Source organism: Kogia breviceps, chromosome 13 (assembly GCF_026419965.1).
Source record: "Kogia breviceps isolate mKogBre1 chromosome 13, mKogBre1 haplotype 1, whole genome shotgun sequence".
NCBI lineage: Eukaryota > Metazoa > Chordata > Mammalia > Artiodactyla > Physeteridae > Kogia > Kogia breviceps.
This window is the reverse complement of record NC_081322.1, coordinates 73,907,229-73,925,870: the sequence shown is the minus strand read 5'-3', so window position 1 is coordinate 73,925,870 and position 18,642 is coordinate 73,907,229. Positions and strand designations below refer to the sequence as shown.

General features: G+C 38.2%; 1 protein-coding gene and 2 long non-coding RNA genes across 6 annotated transcripts in view; 1 reads left to right on the top strand and 2 right to left on the bottom strand.

Annotated features, from left to right (window-relative positions):
* The window catches only part of STXBP5 (syntaxin binding protein 5), a 157,836-nt gene extending 143,873 nt beyond the window's left edge, over positions 1–13,963 (bottom strand). For all 4 annotated transcript variants that reach the window (XM_059083446.2, XM_059083450.2, XM_067010979.1 and 1 more), the window contains exons 1-2: positions 13,454–13,963; positions 12,136–12,233 (exon numbers count right to left, since the gene is read on the bottom strand). In XM_059083446.2, the coding sequence (XP_058939429.1) occupies positions 12,136–12,233; positions 13,454–13,609 (254 nt within the window). In that variant the 5' untranslated portion in view covers positions 13,610–13,963. The remainder of the gene's footprint in view (positions 1–12,135; positions 12,234–13,453) is intronic.
* Positions 13,964–15,578: 1,615 nt separating this feature from the next.
* The window catches only part of LOC131767980 (uncharacterized), an 8,569-nt gene continuing 5,505 nt past the window's right edge, over positions 15,579–18,642 (bottom strand). The window contains exon 4 of the long non-coding RNA XR_010836080.1: positions 15,579–15,653. This is a non-coding gene — a long non-coding RNA (uncharacterized lncRNA). The remainder of the gene's footprint in view (positions 15,654–18,642) is intronic.
* The window catches only part of LOC136792380 (uncharacterized), a 15,268-nt gene continuing 12,514 nt past the window's right edge, over positions 15,889–18,642 (top strand). Inside the window, exon 1 of the long non-coding RNA XR_010836082.1 lies at positions 15,889–16,021. This is a non-coding gene — a long non-coding RNA (uncharacterized lncRNA). The remainder of the gene's footprint in view (positions 16,022–18,642) is intronic.

Here is an 18,642-nt window from a genome sequence, read left to right as displayed (position 1 = left end):
CTGCTCTGTGAAGTGCAGAGAATGACAAGATAAACCACAGACCTGAAGAAAATATCTGCAAAAGACACATCTGATAAAGTCACATTATCCAAATTACACAGAGAACTCTTAAAATTCAACAATAAGAAAACAAACAACCCAATTAAACGTGAGCCAAAGACCTTAACAGACACCTCACCAAAGAAGATATACAGATGGCAAAGAAGCACATGAAAAGATGCCCCACATCCGTCATTGGGGAAATGCATACTAGAATAAGGAGATACCACTACAAACCTATCAGAAGAGCCAAAATCCAGAACTGACAACAGCAAATGATGACGATGCCGTGGAGCAAAAGAGCTCTTGTTCATTGCCGGTGGGAATACAAACTGGTGCAGCTATCTCTCTGGAAGACAGTTTGGCAGAGTTTCTTACAAAACTAAACACACTCATACACTCTAGTAGTCACACTCCTTGGTGTTTACCCAAAGGAAATGAAAATTTATATCCACACATAAACCTGTGCATGGATATGTAGAGCCACTTTTTTCAAAATTGCCCAAACTTGGAAGCAACTAGAGACGTCCTTCAGTAGGTGAATGGATAAACAAACTGTGGTACATCAGACAATGGAATATTATATAGCACTAAAAAGAAATGAGCTATCAACTATGAAAAAACATAGGAAACTTAAATGCATATTACTAAGTGGAAGACAATCTGAAAAGGCTACTTACTGTATGATTCCAAATATGTAACATTCTGAAAAAGGCAAAATTATGGAGACAGTAAAAGGATCACTGGTTACCAAGAGGTAGGGGAAAGGGAGGGATGAAAAGGTAGAGCACAGAAAATTTTTAGGGCAGTGAAACTGTTCTATACGATAAGATAATGGTGGATACATGTCATTCTACATTTGTCAAAGCCCACAGTATGTACAACCCCAAGAATGAACCCTAACATAAACTATGGACTTTGGGTGATGATGTGTTAATGTAGGTTCATCAACTCTAACAAATGTACCACTCTAGTGGGGGATGATAATAATGGGGGAGCCTGTGCCGAGTGGGAACAGGGGTATACAGGAAATCTCTGTACTTACTGCTCAATTTTTCTCTGAGGCCAAAACTGCTCTAAAAAGTAAAGTCTGCCAAAAAATTAATATATTAAGAAATGAAGCTAGCCACATTCTCATGATTATAAGGGTGGCCATCATTTTTACTGCTCATTCACAATTCTAACATCCTGCTAGTCTGCTATTTAAGCAAAACTATAACGTGCACTATTTCTACAGTAAAAATTTAATGAAATGCTAAATTAACCATGAAAGATGCATAGGTCAACATTTAAAACATCCTTAATCCAACACAATTGTAATATTTTACAGTAAATGTCAAATGGTATTTGAAAAATTGTCAGTCAACTGCTTTCTTTTCATGTGAGTGAAACATCAAAACAAAGTAGTTGCTGCATCTAGACTAAAATATAATTATAGCATTAACTGGGTTGAAATAGGCCTCTAGTTATATCTTCCACTATTATTTTGAATAAGAATTTTTTACTATTTTTGAATAGAGTGGTTCAAAAATATTCATCCTTATGATTTACTGCTTTGGAGTTAGGACTGTCCCTAAAGGGGTCAAAATGAATTATATTTATTATCACAGGCAATTCTTCAGAATGGCTTTTAATACATAAATATACTTTCAAATGAACCATTTGCTCAGTCATCTATGAAATATAGTCATAAATAATCATGGCCTGGGTTAAAGAAACAAAAAGCAACATACATTCTCACATATCATATAACAATCTTTTATCCCAGCATCCATTCTCAGATGCTTAATGGCTAAGTTCTTAAGTATGGCCAAGTGAATTTTAAAAGAAAAATAAAACACATTATGAAAAATACAGTACAAAGACTGCATAGATGGAAAATCTGTTTCAATACTTTTCCTCCCTTTCAAAAGACAAAAAGGAAAAAATACACAAAAGGAAAGCAATTTGGCATAAAGTACTGCAATAGTTGATGCCACTAGATTTATAGTCACTTTTGGCAGAGTACTGCTGTGAAAAAGCAGAGGTGCTGCTATTACAAGAAAAGATTATGTACTTTCAAGAAAGGGTAGGATTAATCACTCTTCAACATACAACCTCACCAGGAAAAGCTTCAGAAGTTCAAGATAGCCCTTATTGAAAGGGAAACACAACCAAAAATCATAAAACAAAACATTATTTAACAATAATTACCATATAATTTCTAAGTCTATATTATTTTGCAATTAACATCATGTGTTTAGCAAACCCTAATTTCCAAACGAAGACTGTACTAAAACCAAAAGTATTAGCTATTGTTTTTAGTTAAAAACCTTTGTATTCACTCCCAGTTAAGGGAATGTTACTCTAGATCAATGCTCATTTTTAAATCATAGCACCAGTAAATATAAAGAAATATGCTCAGCATGTCATCATTTCATTTGTCTTATATAACAACTTCCAAAAGGATTAACACCGGTTGGAGAAATGAAACTAAAGAGAAATTAGCCTTATTTAATGAATAAAATTTATATTTACTGCTAATGAAAAACGATGTAAACAGTGAGCAACTATAAAAATTTTTCATGGTGGATATAATGTTTTCAATTTGTCCCATGTATGTTCATTCCAAGAAGGGACATGCAACATATCTGACTCTTAAAGAAGGTAACCATGCACCTAAATTTGTTTCTAAGAGCTTTATGAGGTTTTTTTGTTATTGTTGTCAATACATTTTTTCAGGTTATTTTCTCCCACAGTGTAAATGATTTATTTTTAATCAAAATTTGCAGACATATAAGAAATCACAATATTTTAATAAAATGTTTACATTCACTTTTATTTTTAAAAGTATCTAAATGTTTCTACATAGCTCTATATAATATTAATGAAAATATTAGGAAAAAGCTACAAATGGCAATATATTTTAAATTAAAATTAGGAAGTAAAGAGCTCAAACAAGCTGAATACTTCCATAATAGAACTCATCACTGAATTGTCCCCAAACAATGCCTGATAAGTCATCTTATCATACTAATTATAATTCACCAGAAAAATAATGCATCTTTCATAGGATCAAAAAATACTTATGAAAATAATTTAACTTGGTATATAGCAGTACCATATATCATTGATTCTTTAAAATAGTTTTCTATTTATGACTAAAAGATTAAACTGATATGCAAGTGTAATTTATGAAACTTAACTATAAAAATGTCAGTAGTAATTCCTTCCTGAGTATTCCTCTCCAATTTAAAAGCAAGGAAGCCTAATAAACTAAAGCAGGGATGGTAAACTTCAGCTTGTGGGCTGAATCTAGTCCACTGCCTGATTTTATAAATAAAGTTATATTGAAATATCTACACTCCTTCCTTCACATATTGTCTATGGCTGCTTTTGCACTACATTGGCAGCATTGAGTAGCTGGGTCAGAGACAATAAAGCCAAAATATTTACCATCTAGCACTTTACAGAAAAAGTTTACAGACTCCTGAATTATGGATTTTGACCTTTATTACTTCACTTGTATGCACACACCCCCTCATCTTTTATATGATCTTTAGTAGAGAAGATATTAAGCTAATCATTTAAGAATCTGTATGTTGGGGGCTTCCCTGGTGGTACAGTGGTTGAGAATCTGCCTGCTAATGCAGGGGACACGGGTTCGAGCCCTGGGCTGGGAGGATCCCACATGCCGCGGAGCAACTCGGCCCGTGAGCCATGGCCACTGAGCCTGCGCGTCTGGAGCTTGCGCTCCGCAACAACAGATGCCGCGATAGTGAGAGGCCCGCGCACGGCGATGAAGAGTGGCCCCCGCTCGCCACAACTAGAGAAAGACCACGCACAGAAACGAAGACCCAACACAGCAAAAATAAATAAATTAAAAAAAAAAAAGAATCTGTATGTTCTTTCTGTTTTGATTTTATAATTGTATATTGACCAATTTCTGGCCTCTTTATAAGGCAGAGGATACTGCTTGATTCTGATTTGCACTGCTTTGGACTCTACTACATCTTCTCATATGCTGTAACATTTCTGACAGTTTATTTTAAAATAAAAATACCTCAGTATTATAGCTATAATTTCCAAAAGGACTAGTTTTAGCCATTTAATGACTATGTGATATTACGTATAAAGGATGGTAATGTAGAAATTTAGATTTTAAATGCTGAATTAAGAAAAAGATTGCTACATGGGTGGAAAAAGGGACGGAATTAAAATCAAAAATACACCACAAAGAGAAAGGCACTGGGCTTTAAAGGATTACTTTAACGGGGCAAAATGTATTCTAGACCAGGGCTCCCCAACACATTAGGGTTCCTGTTAGGAACCAGGCCGCACGGCAGGAGGTGAGCGGCAGGCGAGCCAGCAAAGCTTCACTGCAGCTCCCCACTGCTCCCCAGCGCTCGCATTACCGCCTGAACCATCCCCCCTCCCCCATCCGTGGAAGAACTGTCTTCCATGAAACCGGTCCCTGGTGTCAAAAAGGTTGGGGAACGCTGTTCTAGACTTTAGGAATCACTAAACACATGGCCCATTGTGGAACACTGAGTAGTAAGGAATAAACTGTCAATGTTTCTTTCCCCTTCCCCTCCTTCTACCCAAGCCCCAAAATAAAAACAAAAGTTACACATAAAACAGAGCTAGTATCCAAAATTTCTTTAAAACGAAATACAAAAGAATGAGAGATTAAAGCAATTGGGATTGCTAAATCTGCAAGTAGATGACTGTTACTTAAATTTTTCAAAAATGTTAAAAACTGTAATAACAATATATGGAAGACAACTAACTTGTCTTTCTTCTTTGGTGTTGCAAATAAATATAAGAAATAGGTTTAAATTAAAGTACAAGACCTATTATATAGAAGCCTGAACATCTTCACAGGAAGAAGTTTGAGTAATTAAATCCAAAGGTACTATTGATATTTTCTGCTTACAATGATTTACATCACATGTGACTAAGGCAAGGGAGATGTATCAAATACCTTTTGGTAGTCTTTTATGATTATATTTTATGAACTCTTAGTTTATTTTACAAAAATCAAGTCAACAGTCACTTTGTTTTGCTTCCTAGGAAGTTTTATAGTACTATATTATGTTTAATAAAAGGCATTCAAATATAAAAGGTAGTATATAGTAAAACATACTTTTCTCTTTGTCATTCTGCTATATTCTTAAACAGACGTCTGTTTAGTTCAAACCAAAGACATTTCATTAATCTGCAATCCCAAGATACTGAATGTACCTTCCGATGACGATAATGCACCAAACCAGGACAGGATATTCTCATTTAAGCATTATCAATCACAATGCTGACACTCTGATTATTAATTTCCTTCTTGTAAATAAGGTGTCACTTCCAATGCATGAAGTTAAAGTCAAAAAGTGACACCCAAAGCTTATCTTTTATTTAGTGATAATCACCCCTATAGTCCACTTATTTACATGTACGTTGCTAGTTAGTTATTACTTTTCCAACTTACTATACAATTACTCAAATTACATGCTAGCAAGTCAATGAAATTAGTCTCTATTAACTTTCTTACATAAAAATTAATAAAATCATATGATTAGGAATCCATTATTATTTTTAAGCAATCTCATTTTAACTTACATCCTGACCATTAACACCCAATTCAGGAAAGTAAACTTTGTTAATAATGTTTTAAAAATGGCCCAAGTTTCCTATGTCATTAATGAGGCCCTACCAATTAAACAAAGAAAAAGCAACAACCCACCATCCTAGTATTCAATGTGAGCTGCTGTTTCATCAATGAAAAAAGTGTATCTCACATGCTTTTTCCTGCTCCCTTTTGTAAACAAAAGTTTACAACTGTGCATCTGCTGACTTATTATGAATGCAGGCAATGGGTACAAAGTAAAGGGATCCACAATGGGATTGAGTCTAACACTTCACCCTCTTTAACAGATACTCAGAACAACCACTCAGAAGACAACTCTAGACGGAGATGGTCCAGAGCATTCCCAAATCCTCCACAGAAAAAAATTCAAGATCCTAGAGCCGGAAGGACTCTTAGAAATCACAGATCCCAATTACCTCATTTTACAGAAAAGGAAACTAAAGCCTAGAGATTTTAGTTGGCTTATCCAAAATTAGTCTGAAGACTAGAACACAAGCTTTTAATAAGGGAATTCTTCCAACATTCCTTTACCTTTTTCTGTCAGGATGGCAAAGTCAAGTTATATTTTTAAAAGCAAATTATACTAAAATAAAAATGGAAAACAAAGAGAATACCTAGCAGAAATAAAAAAACCCCATCTTACTTAAAGCAAAAAGGCTTACCAAGCACAGACTTGATTCCCCAGTAATTAACATATCCCTTTTCAATCCCATTCAGATTCTATCATACCTTGTTTCCCTCCACAGGAAATTCACTGTAAAATAACTGCTTCCAGGCAGACACCTTTTCTGGTAGTTTCTAAAGTAAATGCGCCTATTCTCCTTGCTGCAGTAATCCACGCTGAGAATCACAACCTATAGCTGACTGACACAGTACTCATTTTTCCTTTTATACAAAGTCCTCTTCAGTGAGGAGCTAAGAGTTGAGAAGTAAAAGTATTTCAAAGTCCTTGTTTCTCCTCTACGGCTAGAATTTCAAATGACTAGAATTCTTCTATGAACAAAAAGGATGGCAGGGTAGAAGAGTACCAAAAATTTGGCTGAATTCTAGCTGAACTGTTTTACTTTTAACTACTTTGAACAAAAATCTATTTCCAAATCTTTTTTCGAGTTTTGTTAATTACAATAAAATAAAGTTAATAAGCAGCAAGTCAAACAATGCAATGCTAGCTATCTTATAGTACGAAGCCATTAAACAATCATTTATCACCTACTATGTGAAACAAACTTTCACAATCATTTATCACCTACTATGTGAAACAAACTTTCATGTATTATCTTATCACATCTAAATAGCAATCTTGGAAACCTGTGGTTGAAAAGAACACAACCATTTTAAACAAGACAAAAACAGTACTTTAAGACCTTTTCCTTGGAAGACTGACTACATCAGCTACAAAAATAATGAAATTAAGGCCTGCCTACACAGAGCCTGGCAGCTAGTTGCTTCTCAGCTGAAATAAATGAATGAAAGAACTGAACATTAAAGCCATAGAAAAACTCTCATATTTATAATAATATCATATTGAATAGTCACCGAAACAGTCCTTGCATGGTCCTAAAAACATACACATTATTGCATTTAATCCTGACGCTCACTTCAAGAGCGAGTTGGGTTATTATTCCTACTTAACTGGTGAAGAACTAGGACAAAGTGTAGTTGTTCTCAACCAGGAGCCCCTGGAAGTGTGTGAGGCCATGTGGGTTACCACACTAACAGCAAAGGTAACCCTGGCATTTAGTAAGTGGGAGCCAGGGATATTAAATAGCCTACAATGTGCTGGGCAAACCCACAGAATTATCCAGCCCCACATACTAGCACTACTGAGAGACACCGACCAAAGACAAATGGACAAAGCCAAACAGCTAACAGTGACTTTAAATTATTTTGATTCAATAACAAAATCCAGGAAATCACAGAGGACCAACCCAAAGGAAATCAAATGTAAAAGCGTATCAAATTCTCAAGCTAGAATCAGTCTAGGCTACCTTCTCAAAATGGCAATAGGATGAAAGTAAAAGATTACATAATTCCAAAGTCCACATTACTCTGCCACCCTCTTTACCAAGTTTTCCATTTCTGTCTTGTAATTGCCTCAGTGCTGTATTTGAAAACTTTATCATCACCTTTAGTTGCTCCCTCTAAGATTTGATACAAAGAAGTCATCAAGTCCTTCTCCAGTTCCCATTCTGCTACCCCTGCTTTGGATCCACTTTACTACCCATATGGATTTAGTTACACATTAAGGTTCCCTTGGTTCTATTCTTTTCATCCATGGCACCACTGCACTATTAATCATCCTAAAAATCACAAGGTCTTCCTGAGAGCATATCTCCTTATATAGCTACAATGATTCCTTACTGAATAACACCCAGATAACTCAGGCTAACACTCAAGGTTTTCCACCTACTGGTTCCTTATTTCTCCCTCCAACTAAATTAGGATCACAATTCCAAGCAGTCCCTAGTATTCCTCTGAACTACCATGATCCTTTTTCTCTACTTTTGCCCACACTGTTAGCCTAGAATAATTTTCCGACTCCTCCTTCCTTGCCATTCTCAAGCCTCATCTACTAATGTGCAGAAGTGTCATTAAATGCAATAAACTTCCCTGTAATTTGACTTTGTGTTATGTCAGTAGACCCTAAATAACTCTTATTTCAATTATGTTTATCTAGTTCTAGTCCTTGAACATAAGAATCATATTTTCATTTCTTTTGCATACTCACCTAGAACAATATATAGCTACTTAGATTCACAAAGTTTTTTCTCGAAGAAATCATCTAATACAGCACCTTCATTTTAAAAGAAAAAACTAACTCAAGGACACACAATTCTTTAGTGGCAAGACACGAACAAGAAATAAGGCCACAATTCATAATCGAATGTTAACACTTAACAAGTGCTTGTTAAATGAACTCCAATGTACAGAAATCATTTTTTAAGCCTGCATTCAGCAAAATTACACTGCAATTTAAAAGACAAGCCCATGCCTTATCAAAGCAGAGACTGCCTACTATATTTTCCACAAGTCAGGAAGACAATAAATGAGATCCTTTGATAATTTTGATACTTAAAAACTCAATTTTTTACAAAAATTAAGTAAATTTTAAAGTCCATTTTTTGGCATAGTCCTTGAAATACTCATACATAAAACAACCTTGCTGTGTTTAGACAAAAATACCTTAAAAATAAGATCAGGGTAGCCCATAGTTACAACAGACTATGAAGCAATTCGAAATTATACCAGTAAACCAGGAGTCCAGAAAAGGACAAGAGCAGAACTACTAGAAATGCCTTCATTCTTCAGTTAGAACCTTTTTTCTCCCCTTTACTTATTGCATATGGGGATAGATGATTACTTTATCTCAATAGTTCTGATGCTTAGATTACTCAGAAGAACCAAACTGTACCTATTTCTACATGGCAAAAGGAGGAGAATTAAGATAATTAAATCACTACTGTACAACTTGGCATATAAAATTATGCTTTCCTGCTTCCTATCAGTAAGTTCATTCCAACCTCATATTCACTCCAGAAGCCAAAAAGATTGAACATAAAGCATGTTTATAATGACATCAGCCATTTGCTATACGTTAATGCAGCAAATACACTAAATTTATCTTGCTTCATCATTTGTTAGATGGATTCAGATTTTCACAATTCTTGTCTACACATTAGATATCAAATGTAAATTCTTCATCATTGTTTTTCTAACCTCAAAACAGATAACTTAGTATAGTCCTCCAACATTTAGGAAGACATTCTATTAGTTAAATTAGACAGACAATTCAAATTCTAATAACCCAGTCCCACTTTTGAAAACCTCCTACTCTGCTCCACAGTTAGATGAAAGAAGACTTTATTTACAAGTATATTTCTGCTCTGAAGACATCTTTTAGAACAAATGTATTACAGACTACAAGAGTCTAATATGAGAAGAAAATAAAGAGAAGGACTATGAGAAGCCAAATGCAACAGTGAAAAATATAAAAGAACTAGGGCAAGAGAAGAGACTTATTATTAAGTCTGCACATTAAACCAATATGGAGCTTTGAAATAAACTATAGTTGTCTAGCTTTCAAAACAAAGAACAGAGAAATTAACAAATTTTAAGCCATGTATGTAGAAATTATATAAAAATAAAAAGTTAGTCTTTTTATTTTAGATAAATAAAAATATTTTTATTTTACTTTAAAGTAAAAAAAGATTTCTATTTTACTTTAGATTTTCTACAAATCAAAGCCATAATAAAGCTCATAAGCTTATCTCCTACTTAAACCTAACAGAAGGAATGACTAGTGGTATTACTGGTAGGCAAACCAATTTATCACTCTGGAATGTTCATATAAATCTCGTAAAAAGGTAAAGTAAAAATATATTTGGTAAACTGCTTTCCTAACTTCACTGTAAATACAGTAAGAGAGGTTCTAAAAAAATTTAGAGTGTAACTGTAAATCAGATTCACTTTTCATACAGTATTTAACTATAAAAAATGTATAAAAGCAAAAGACATATAAGTAATGATTTTGTACACTTGATCCTTGCTTTCATTTGACAGTTAGCATTAGGCCTAACATTTTAATTTTAACTTCTCCCTTTGTGTAATTTGTTAATTCCTCAAATGTAGTAGGGGTAAAAAGTCTTGTCTAAGAAAAATATTTGATTTTATAAAATCAGCCTTGCTTGCAGTACTCATGATTATATTAAGTTATAAAAGGTGCAGACTGGCTGTTAAAAGAAAAAAGTTATGTACCGTAAGAAAATTGAGAACACACTGGGTCTCAACTGGGAAAACAGTAAAAATTGAACCCACTTAAAAGAAAACCAAAATAATCTAAAAATAACTGATTTAATTCAACTTTTTTTTCCCCTTTTAGTCCAGAGGTGAAACTCTTTTGCTGTGAGCAAAAAAAAAATTGCTTTTCATTCTAAACAGTCCATCTGGATCCAATACCACACTACTTTGTCATTACACGGGGTTTTGCTGAACACTTAGTACCCACACTACCAAAATTAATTTTATTCCCATCTTCACAAGACTAAAATAGGAGCCCTAAACTAGAAGGTATTGATCACTGGATACTGGAATAAAAATATCTATAAAATTGAAGTAAAAAATATTTTAATGTCAACTATCTAGATATTTGGGTAAGAACTATTTAGATATACTGTCTTAGAAATTCACAGATTCAGATCTAGCCTTGTCAGATTTTACCATTTTTACAGGTATGAATGCACTACTGGTATTTACTATGAATGACAGACTTCACTTAGTAACACAATTCAGTGAAAACTTTTATAAGCATTTTGAACATAGCACACTAATCACAAATAAAATATCCTGATACCACATATAGCACTACTTTGAAGACACATGTTTAACTCAAATGCAGGCTCCCCTCCTCCTTCTCAGGAGCCAGAGAAATCTAACATGTGGGGAGTAAAGTTTCCTGCTCCTCTGTGTTTCTTATCATCTAGTGTTTTTTTCTATTTATTACCAACATGTTACTTCAATAATATGTAGGAAGCAGATATCCTACTGATGGATGAACAAAGCATTTTCTTTTTAAAATCTTATGTTTAAGTTTAAAAATAAGGGCATTTAAGTTAATATGGGTAAATATCATAGTAAAAGTAAACACAATTTTATTTCAAGTTAAATAGTTTGAGAGGAATTGTATAGTATTCTCCATTGTTCAGACTGAAAAAGTTATCTTGAAGAATGAGTAGGTATTTGGAAAAAAAATGCTATGACAAAACAATTATAGTTCATGCATAACCAATAAAAATAATTCTCTATACTAATACTTCAGAGTACAGCTAACCTAACAGTATTTACATATACATAACAAACGTAGACCATGAAAGGGAAAACATATCAAGACAGTACACTTCTCCATTTGCATCATACTAAGAAAATGCTCTAAAACTTTTAGAAATAGCAATGCTTCATAACTATTTATATAAAACTTATATTTGTTTTCTAATGATTTTTCTAGATGGACAAGTCAGAAACAAATTCAAATTCAACCTCTAATTCATTAGAATAATAAATAGTCATAATTTCAACATCTACCATGCACAATATTTTTAAAAAAGCAAATAAAATGTGCCCTGTGCTATTGTCTTTAAACTTCATCCTCAACATAGTCCGTTCAATAGACCACTAGTATAAGCAGATATATTTCCCCTTAGAAACTTCTACTTCCTTGTAAAGACAGTAATTATTATAGCAAAACTTTAGAACTCTATGTGGATACGTGCTTAGCTATTATAAATTGAGCTGAGGAATATCACAGCAACATACAACCTGCATGCAAGTATAATCATGGGGAAAGATACAACCACATGATTTCACATAATACTTGATCATACCATTTGTTTGGCATTAAACAGGAAAAGCAACTAATCAGCAATACAGAAGGACTGGGGAGTAAAAGTCAAAAAATTAAATTAAATTAAATTAAAGGATACAGCCTTAAAGCACCAGTCTGAGTTCCCACTGCCAGGATCTTCTGTACAGGATCAAAGGCCAGGGCTGAGGGTTGATAGGGAAATCCATGGCGAACAGTCTAGGGATGGGCAAGTGATATCACAGCAACCAAGGCAGAAAGCAAAGTTTTAAAACAGAAAAGTCAATAGAGGCATTAGGACCTAGAAGCAATTATAATTGATGCAAAACACATATACATGCACTACTATAAAAAAAAAAAACCAAAACAACTATGAAGTCTACATCAAACAAAAACCTATGCACATAGAATCTGAAACCCCCCAAAAAAACAAACAACAGTGTTACATCTTAATTTCTGCTTTTCCATCATAGTGGTAGGCTTTAGAAGAAAATTTAATATTCTGTACTATTATGTCTGAGAACAAATTACTGAAGTTTGCAGTGGTCAAAAATTCTGTATATTCATTCAAAAATGCAATTCATGCTTTTTTTTCAAGTGTGATAACTTCATCATTACTTTATTTGGATGCTAAATACAAGTACTTCTAAGGAAATGCTGTCATAATTACTCTAATTAAGGATTCAGTAAAGCAATTAGCAAACATCTCTCATCATTTTGCAACTGTAACAGAATGAGAATAAACAGCATATATTTTTGCATTTTGCTATTAAATCCTTAATAATTTTAGGACACTGGGGAAAGAAAGTATGTACACACTTTTAAGAAACTCTGACTTACGAATGCCTGGTATTAATACCAACACAAGTTTGTATTTCTCATTGAGCAGCTGGTGAATTAATTCGCTGCATCATTCTTTCTGAATTACAGACCGCTATGGCAACTGTCGTGCCATTAATAGGCAAAAATCACAGCTCTAACTTTTCCACCAAACACAATGATAGAAAGACCCTATGATTTCATATTTTAAGCCTCCTACGACATTTTAAGGGAAAAGTGATGAGCAAATATCTAGTTAAACACGTTTGGCTTTTTGATAAACAATATTCATTAGACACTGTTCCCAAAGGAAACTTGGAAGTCAGTGAATTATGTATTAAAATGCTTGAATATAAAAGCCATAAAATTAAGAATACGAATTAAAGGTCAGTATAATATGTTAGAAGCAACCTTGAAATGATTGCTGCACGTGAAAATCAACGAAAAGGAGTAAGATGATGACAGTCTCCAAAATTGCCCACCAAGCAAAGTGTGCTAGAGGAGCGAGACCTTTATTCGAGGTATGATTATTATTGGCGCTCTATCCCTCGACTCGGGTGTAAAGCCTGAGTTGCCACTAGAACGACCCCGATTTTCGCGGGGCTGCGCGCTCCGTTCACCTTGCACAGCTGAAAGTGCTCAGACTGGAGCGTTTCCTGGATCTCGGGCTCCCGGTTCCCAGGCGGGTGCTGCTGTTGCAGCTGCTGCTGCTGCGAGGCCGAAGACGAGCCGGCGGTCAGGCCGTCCAGCACCTTCCTGATGTTGAATTTCCTCATGGTCTCGGCGCGGTCCCCCGCAGCCTGGGAGGGGAGGTAAGGAGCTTCCCCAGGCGGGGGGGAGCCAGCCCGGGCCGAGGGCAGCTTCGACCGAGGACGCGGAGGAGTGGGACAGAGTGTGAGTGTGAGGGGAAGGAGGAAGCTGGAGAGAAGCAAAAGATAATCCGAACAGGATATACTGCGACGAGACAGCCGCGGCCGCCAGAACCCCGGGCGGCGACCCCTCTTCCTCCGAGGCCGCGGCTGATCGCCGCGGCTGCTGCGGCGCCGCTTGAGCCGCCGCCGCCGCCGCCGACTCGCTCCGCGGCCCGGCGGCACAGCAGTGGCGGCGGCGCCCCGAGCCCGCTTCGCCCAGCCTCACCTGGCGGCGGGCTGACTCTGCGCCGCGCCGCCGCCCCGGCTCGCCCCCGCCGCCGCCGAGTCCATGGCCCGCGGCCCCGCCGCCCACCCGGGCCCCGCAGTCGCTTGGCGCTTCCTCCCGCTCCTGCTTCTCCTCCTCCCGGGGGTCGCCGGCTCTCGGTCCGCCGCCGCCGCCGCTCGGCCTCCCTGCCGCTCAGCGCCGCTGCCCGCCGGCTATCGCACGCAGGGCGCCCGGGGTGGGTCCCCGCGCTCTCCGCCTCTCTCCTCCGAGGCTGGCTCAGCCCGCCCTCGCTCCTTCAGAGCCCCGGCTGCCCTCCTCAGGCTCCGCCGCCGCCCGCGCTCCCGCCCGGCCGCTCCCTCTCGCCTGACAGGGCGCCTCGGCACACGGCACTAACGCCCGCTCCGAGCAGCAGCGGCAGCCGCGGTTACAGCACCGGCCGCGGCGGTGGCGGCAGCTGGGCCTCGGCGGAGCCGGGCTGCTGAGCATGCGCACCGCTCGTACCCACCCCCTCCTCCGCCACTGGAGTGGAGCTGGGGCTTAAATTATCCTCTGCGAAAATCCCAGACCGTGGCTAAATTTCTCCCATCTCAATCGCCTTGCCAGAGGATGCAGCTGCTTTTCCTGCAGCTGGGAGAGTAAAAATGTTGACGACTAACAAGCAGCAGGAATCCTTTATTTCAAAATCGGTCACTGAAGCGGGGGTTTATATTCTCACCCTTTAATGCGGCACACACTCCCGGCTGCTGGCTGCAATAGTATTGTTGTTGCTTTATTGATGGGCTTTGTTTTGGATTGATTTGGATTTGGATTTTGAAAAACAGCGTCTAGACAACGGTTATGTCTGTGGCAAGGGGATGACAGACTTAGAAAGGTACCAGGAAAGGAGATGAACCTAGAAGGGGAAATTCTTTCCTGTAGCTGTTACTGTTGGTAGGATGAAAGCATAGCCAATGGCAGGTAGCTGCTAGAATGGGAAGAGGATGCCAAAGGGAAACGGCTCCAGGGCTGGGTGTTTGCCCCCACCAGTGACACGCCAGCCCTGGATGCAGTCCTCACGCTAGCGTGGGTGGAGGTGGGAGCGGGGGCGAGAGTGGAAGTAAACACAGCGCGGACACTCAGAGACCTTCAATCCGCCCGGTAATGCTGATTATCCACTAAGTAATCCCCAGAAGCAGTAGCTTCTCCACTCTAGCAAGGGGAAAGGAGGGAAGAATGCAGTTTTCGCTCAAACGTTTCCACTGCTTCACGGTCACAATGAGGAAAGATGAATGATGCGGGTACCCTTTCCCGAGAGTGAGTTCAACGATGGGAAGCAGAGGTACTTAATTAGGAAGGATGTAGAAACTAAGGAAAACGTAAAGAAGTATGGAAGCCCATAAAGACTAACTCTAATTTGTGGGGAGGGGCTGGAAAGGAAGGACACCCTCCTAGGCTACTAACTCCTTACCCCTGATGGTTCTCAGCTACTGAGGGTTTTCTGAAGCAAATCAGAAGTGCCCGCCCTCTACTTTGTGATTGGCCGCCTACTGCCCTGCGCAGGGAAATTCTCGTCACAGTATTGGTTGATGTGACAGGCTTTCAAGAACCATCAGCAAACCAACCACGACTGGGCCTCAGGGATTTCGGCAAACGTAGTTCTCTGTGAAGCTTCCGCATCAAAGGGCGATGGTTTACGCTTGGAACCTAGAAAATTGTTTTGTGTTTTAATATTTACTGAATTACTCAGTTAATTCACTAGGTGTAACGAGCGATAAACCAGATTTGAAGATTTTTCTCAGGCTATTTTCAAGTGGCTCTGAGATTTTTGTTTACCAGTTTAGTCCCTTGAAACACATTTTATTGAGTGTGAGACTTTGTGCTACGTACTGAAGACGCAAAATGCAGCTCTTTCAACAAGCTCCCTAGTCAAAAGGGGGCAAACCTCATGTAAATCAGTAATTGTGAATCGATGTGATGAGCTCATTGATGGCATCACGCAAGAGGAATGAAGAGAGTAAATTAATTGGCCGGAAAAGGCCCGGCGATGGTGAATTCACCATAGTTCAGTCCAGGTGAGGAGGAGTCGACGAGGTGAAGAGGAGGGAGAAGAGCATTGGAAGGCTGCTGGGAGGTGATCGGAATTACCTGGGGAGCTTTTTAAAAATACAAATGCCTTCATAGGGGTAAATTGCAAAACAGAGAGATCACTTCCCCGCAGAAGTTTATGATCCACCTTTTCATCTAGTTTGAAAATAAATCTGTTGGATGATTTGTCATCATTGGATTATGAAACCCTTTGGAGAAGGGACAATTTCTTGCTGAAATGCCTTGTGGTAGAGTGGAAAAATCCTAGGCTTTGTTGTCTGCCAGACATGGATTTCAGTCCAGACCGTGGTAACGTGGGCAACCTCGGGCAAATTCCTTACTGTTCCTAAGGGTCAGATTCCTCATGTGAAAAATAAGATTAATACTACCTGCTTCCTAGGGTTTTGGAGGATAAACTAGGGGAAAAATGTAAGGTTTGCCTTACATTAGTTACACAAAGTAGAATGGAAAAACTACTAGCAGGGTCCTTGGGGTGAAAGGAGCTTAAACAGATCACCAATTTAAGCCAGTCCCGCCTTTTTGACTTGTGGAATTTTGTTTTGATTTTCATACCTCATCCCTCTCATCAGATTATGAACTCATCGTGGCATTCCCAAAACTTTGGTTCATAGAGGAAACGTAGAATTTAAGATGAATATGGAGCGTATCTGCTACTGTAGGTTAGCTTTGTGAACTTGCCGTCTAACTTCTCCTAGCTCAGAGACATATCCAGAATTCTGTTAGGTAAAAAAAACAATGCTCCCAAATATCTACCTTTATGATGGCAAAGATAAAATAATGGATCCTCAAACTCATGGTATTTCTTGTTACTTTAAATTGATCAATTGATTTTTAAATTAGGATTTTAATTTAGAATTAAAATTAATTAGGAATTTAAGGTCTAAAATAAAATGACTCAAAATTCAATTATTTGTATTATTCCTTTTAAAATTTAGCACATAGCATACCCATAGTATTTACCCATAGTAATCTCTCAACAAAATTTTATTTATTTATTTTTGTTTTATTTTCATGAGTGAATCAGTGTGCTGATTCAAAACAATTTAATAGATTTCTGCCTCTGGGTAAGTGACATTCTCCCAAATGGAATTCTTTCTTACCTGATATTGTAGCCTTCTTTCACTGTCATTTTTACCTTATACTCACAATTGTCCCTACAGTTAGGAGGCTACTGCAGGAATCCAGCAAGGAAATGGTGGCTTAGAGTGGAATGGTATGTGGTGAGAAAGGGTCAGACTCCGGATTATATTTTAATGGTAGAGCCAAGAGGATTTGCTGACAGGATGGTGGGTATCAGAGAAAGAGAAGAGGCAAGGATGATGCCCCCATTTTTGGCCTGAGCATTTTGAAGAATGGACCAGGAGATGATGGCATAATAATATATACCACTGACAAGTTATAAATAGCTATATTACATTTAGCTGAGTCAGGACAGCTCTAAACAATAGTTAATACAATGAAAATTAAAATGCAAAAAAAATTTGACACACAAAAAGGCAGCTCACTAAATTCTTTGGTATGAAAGGCCAAAGACTAAGAATCCATAACATTCCCATAACAATCTGCCAGTCTTCATTATGTTGTTTAAAGGCTACCAGGCTAACAAAGGCTCTGTTATTGGTCTCACAGGGGCAGCTGGATGCTGACTGAGAGGAATAAAGTAGAAACTAAAAATAAATATTTTTAGGGGCTTCCTTGGTGGTGCAGTGGTTGAGAGTCCGCCTGCCGATGCAGGGGACACCGGTTCGTGCCCCAGTCCGGGAAGATCCCACATGCCGCGGAGCGGCTGGGCCCGTGAGCCATGGCCGCTGAGCCTGTGCATCCGGAGCCTGTGCATCCGGAGCCTATGCTCCGCAACGGGAGAGGCCACAACAGTGAGAGGCCCGCGTACAGCAAAACAAAAACAAAAAAATTTTTTAAAGAAATTATGTTATTGGCAAAAACTTTCTGGAAGGTAGACCAACTGTACCTCACCTGCGAGCATTCATTTTATCAACTTAATTTTCATTTATTGAGTCCCAAAGGATGTATGCATGATAATAATTGATTCACTAAAGCATTTAACAGAGTATTGAATTTAAATTATCCGTAAATTGCAGTAGAGATGTTAATTAGTTAGTTTGCCTAGTTCATGACCCGTTTTCTGAATGGGTCCCCTAGGCCCTGCTGAAATGCTGGAACTGGGCAACTGTGTTTTGATCCGGTGACCATATGTCTTGGTCTAACCTCATTGGATCAAAGGCAAACACCTGAAATAAGCCAACCGGGGAGATCATCTTCTTCTGGGAATCGGGCATTGAGTCATAAAGATGCTAATTAGTTTCAACTAGAAAGTTATGCAGAGCTGGGATTAAAGCTGAGAGTGCGCAGACGTCTATGGAACCCAGGAGAACAGAGCAGACACACAAACTAGACACAGAGAAGTGAGTCTAGGGAGGTAGAGAGAAAAGTCTCCATTCCTGACTTTCCAGTTCCCAGTCTTTATTCCTTGTGAAATCTGGCAACACTTTCTTTCCTTCTTTGTGTAAAAGAGTTTGAATAGGTTTCTTGTTCTTGCAATCAAATATTCTGCCAGAAATTTAGCCAC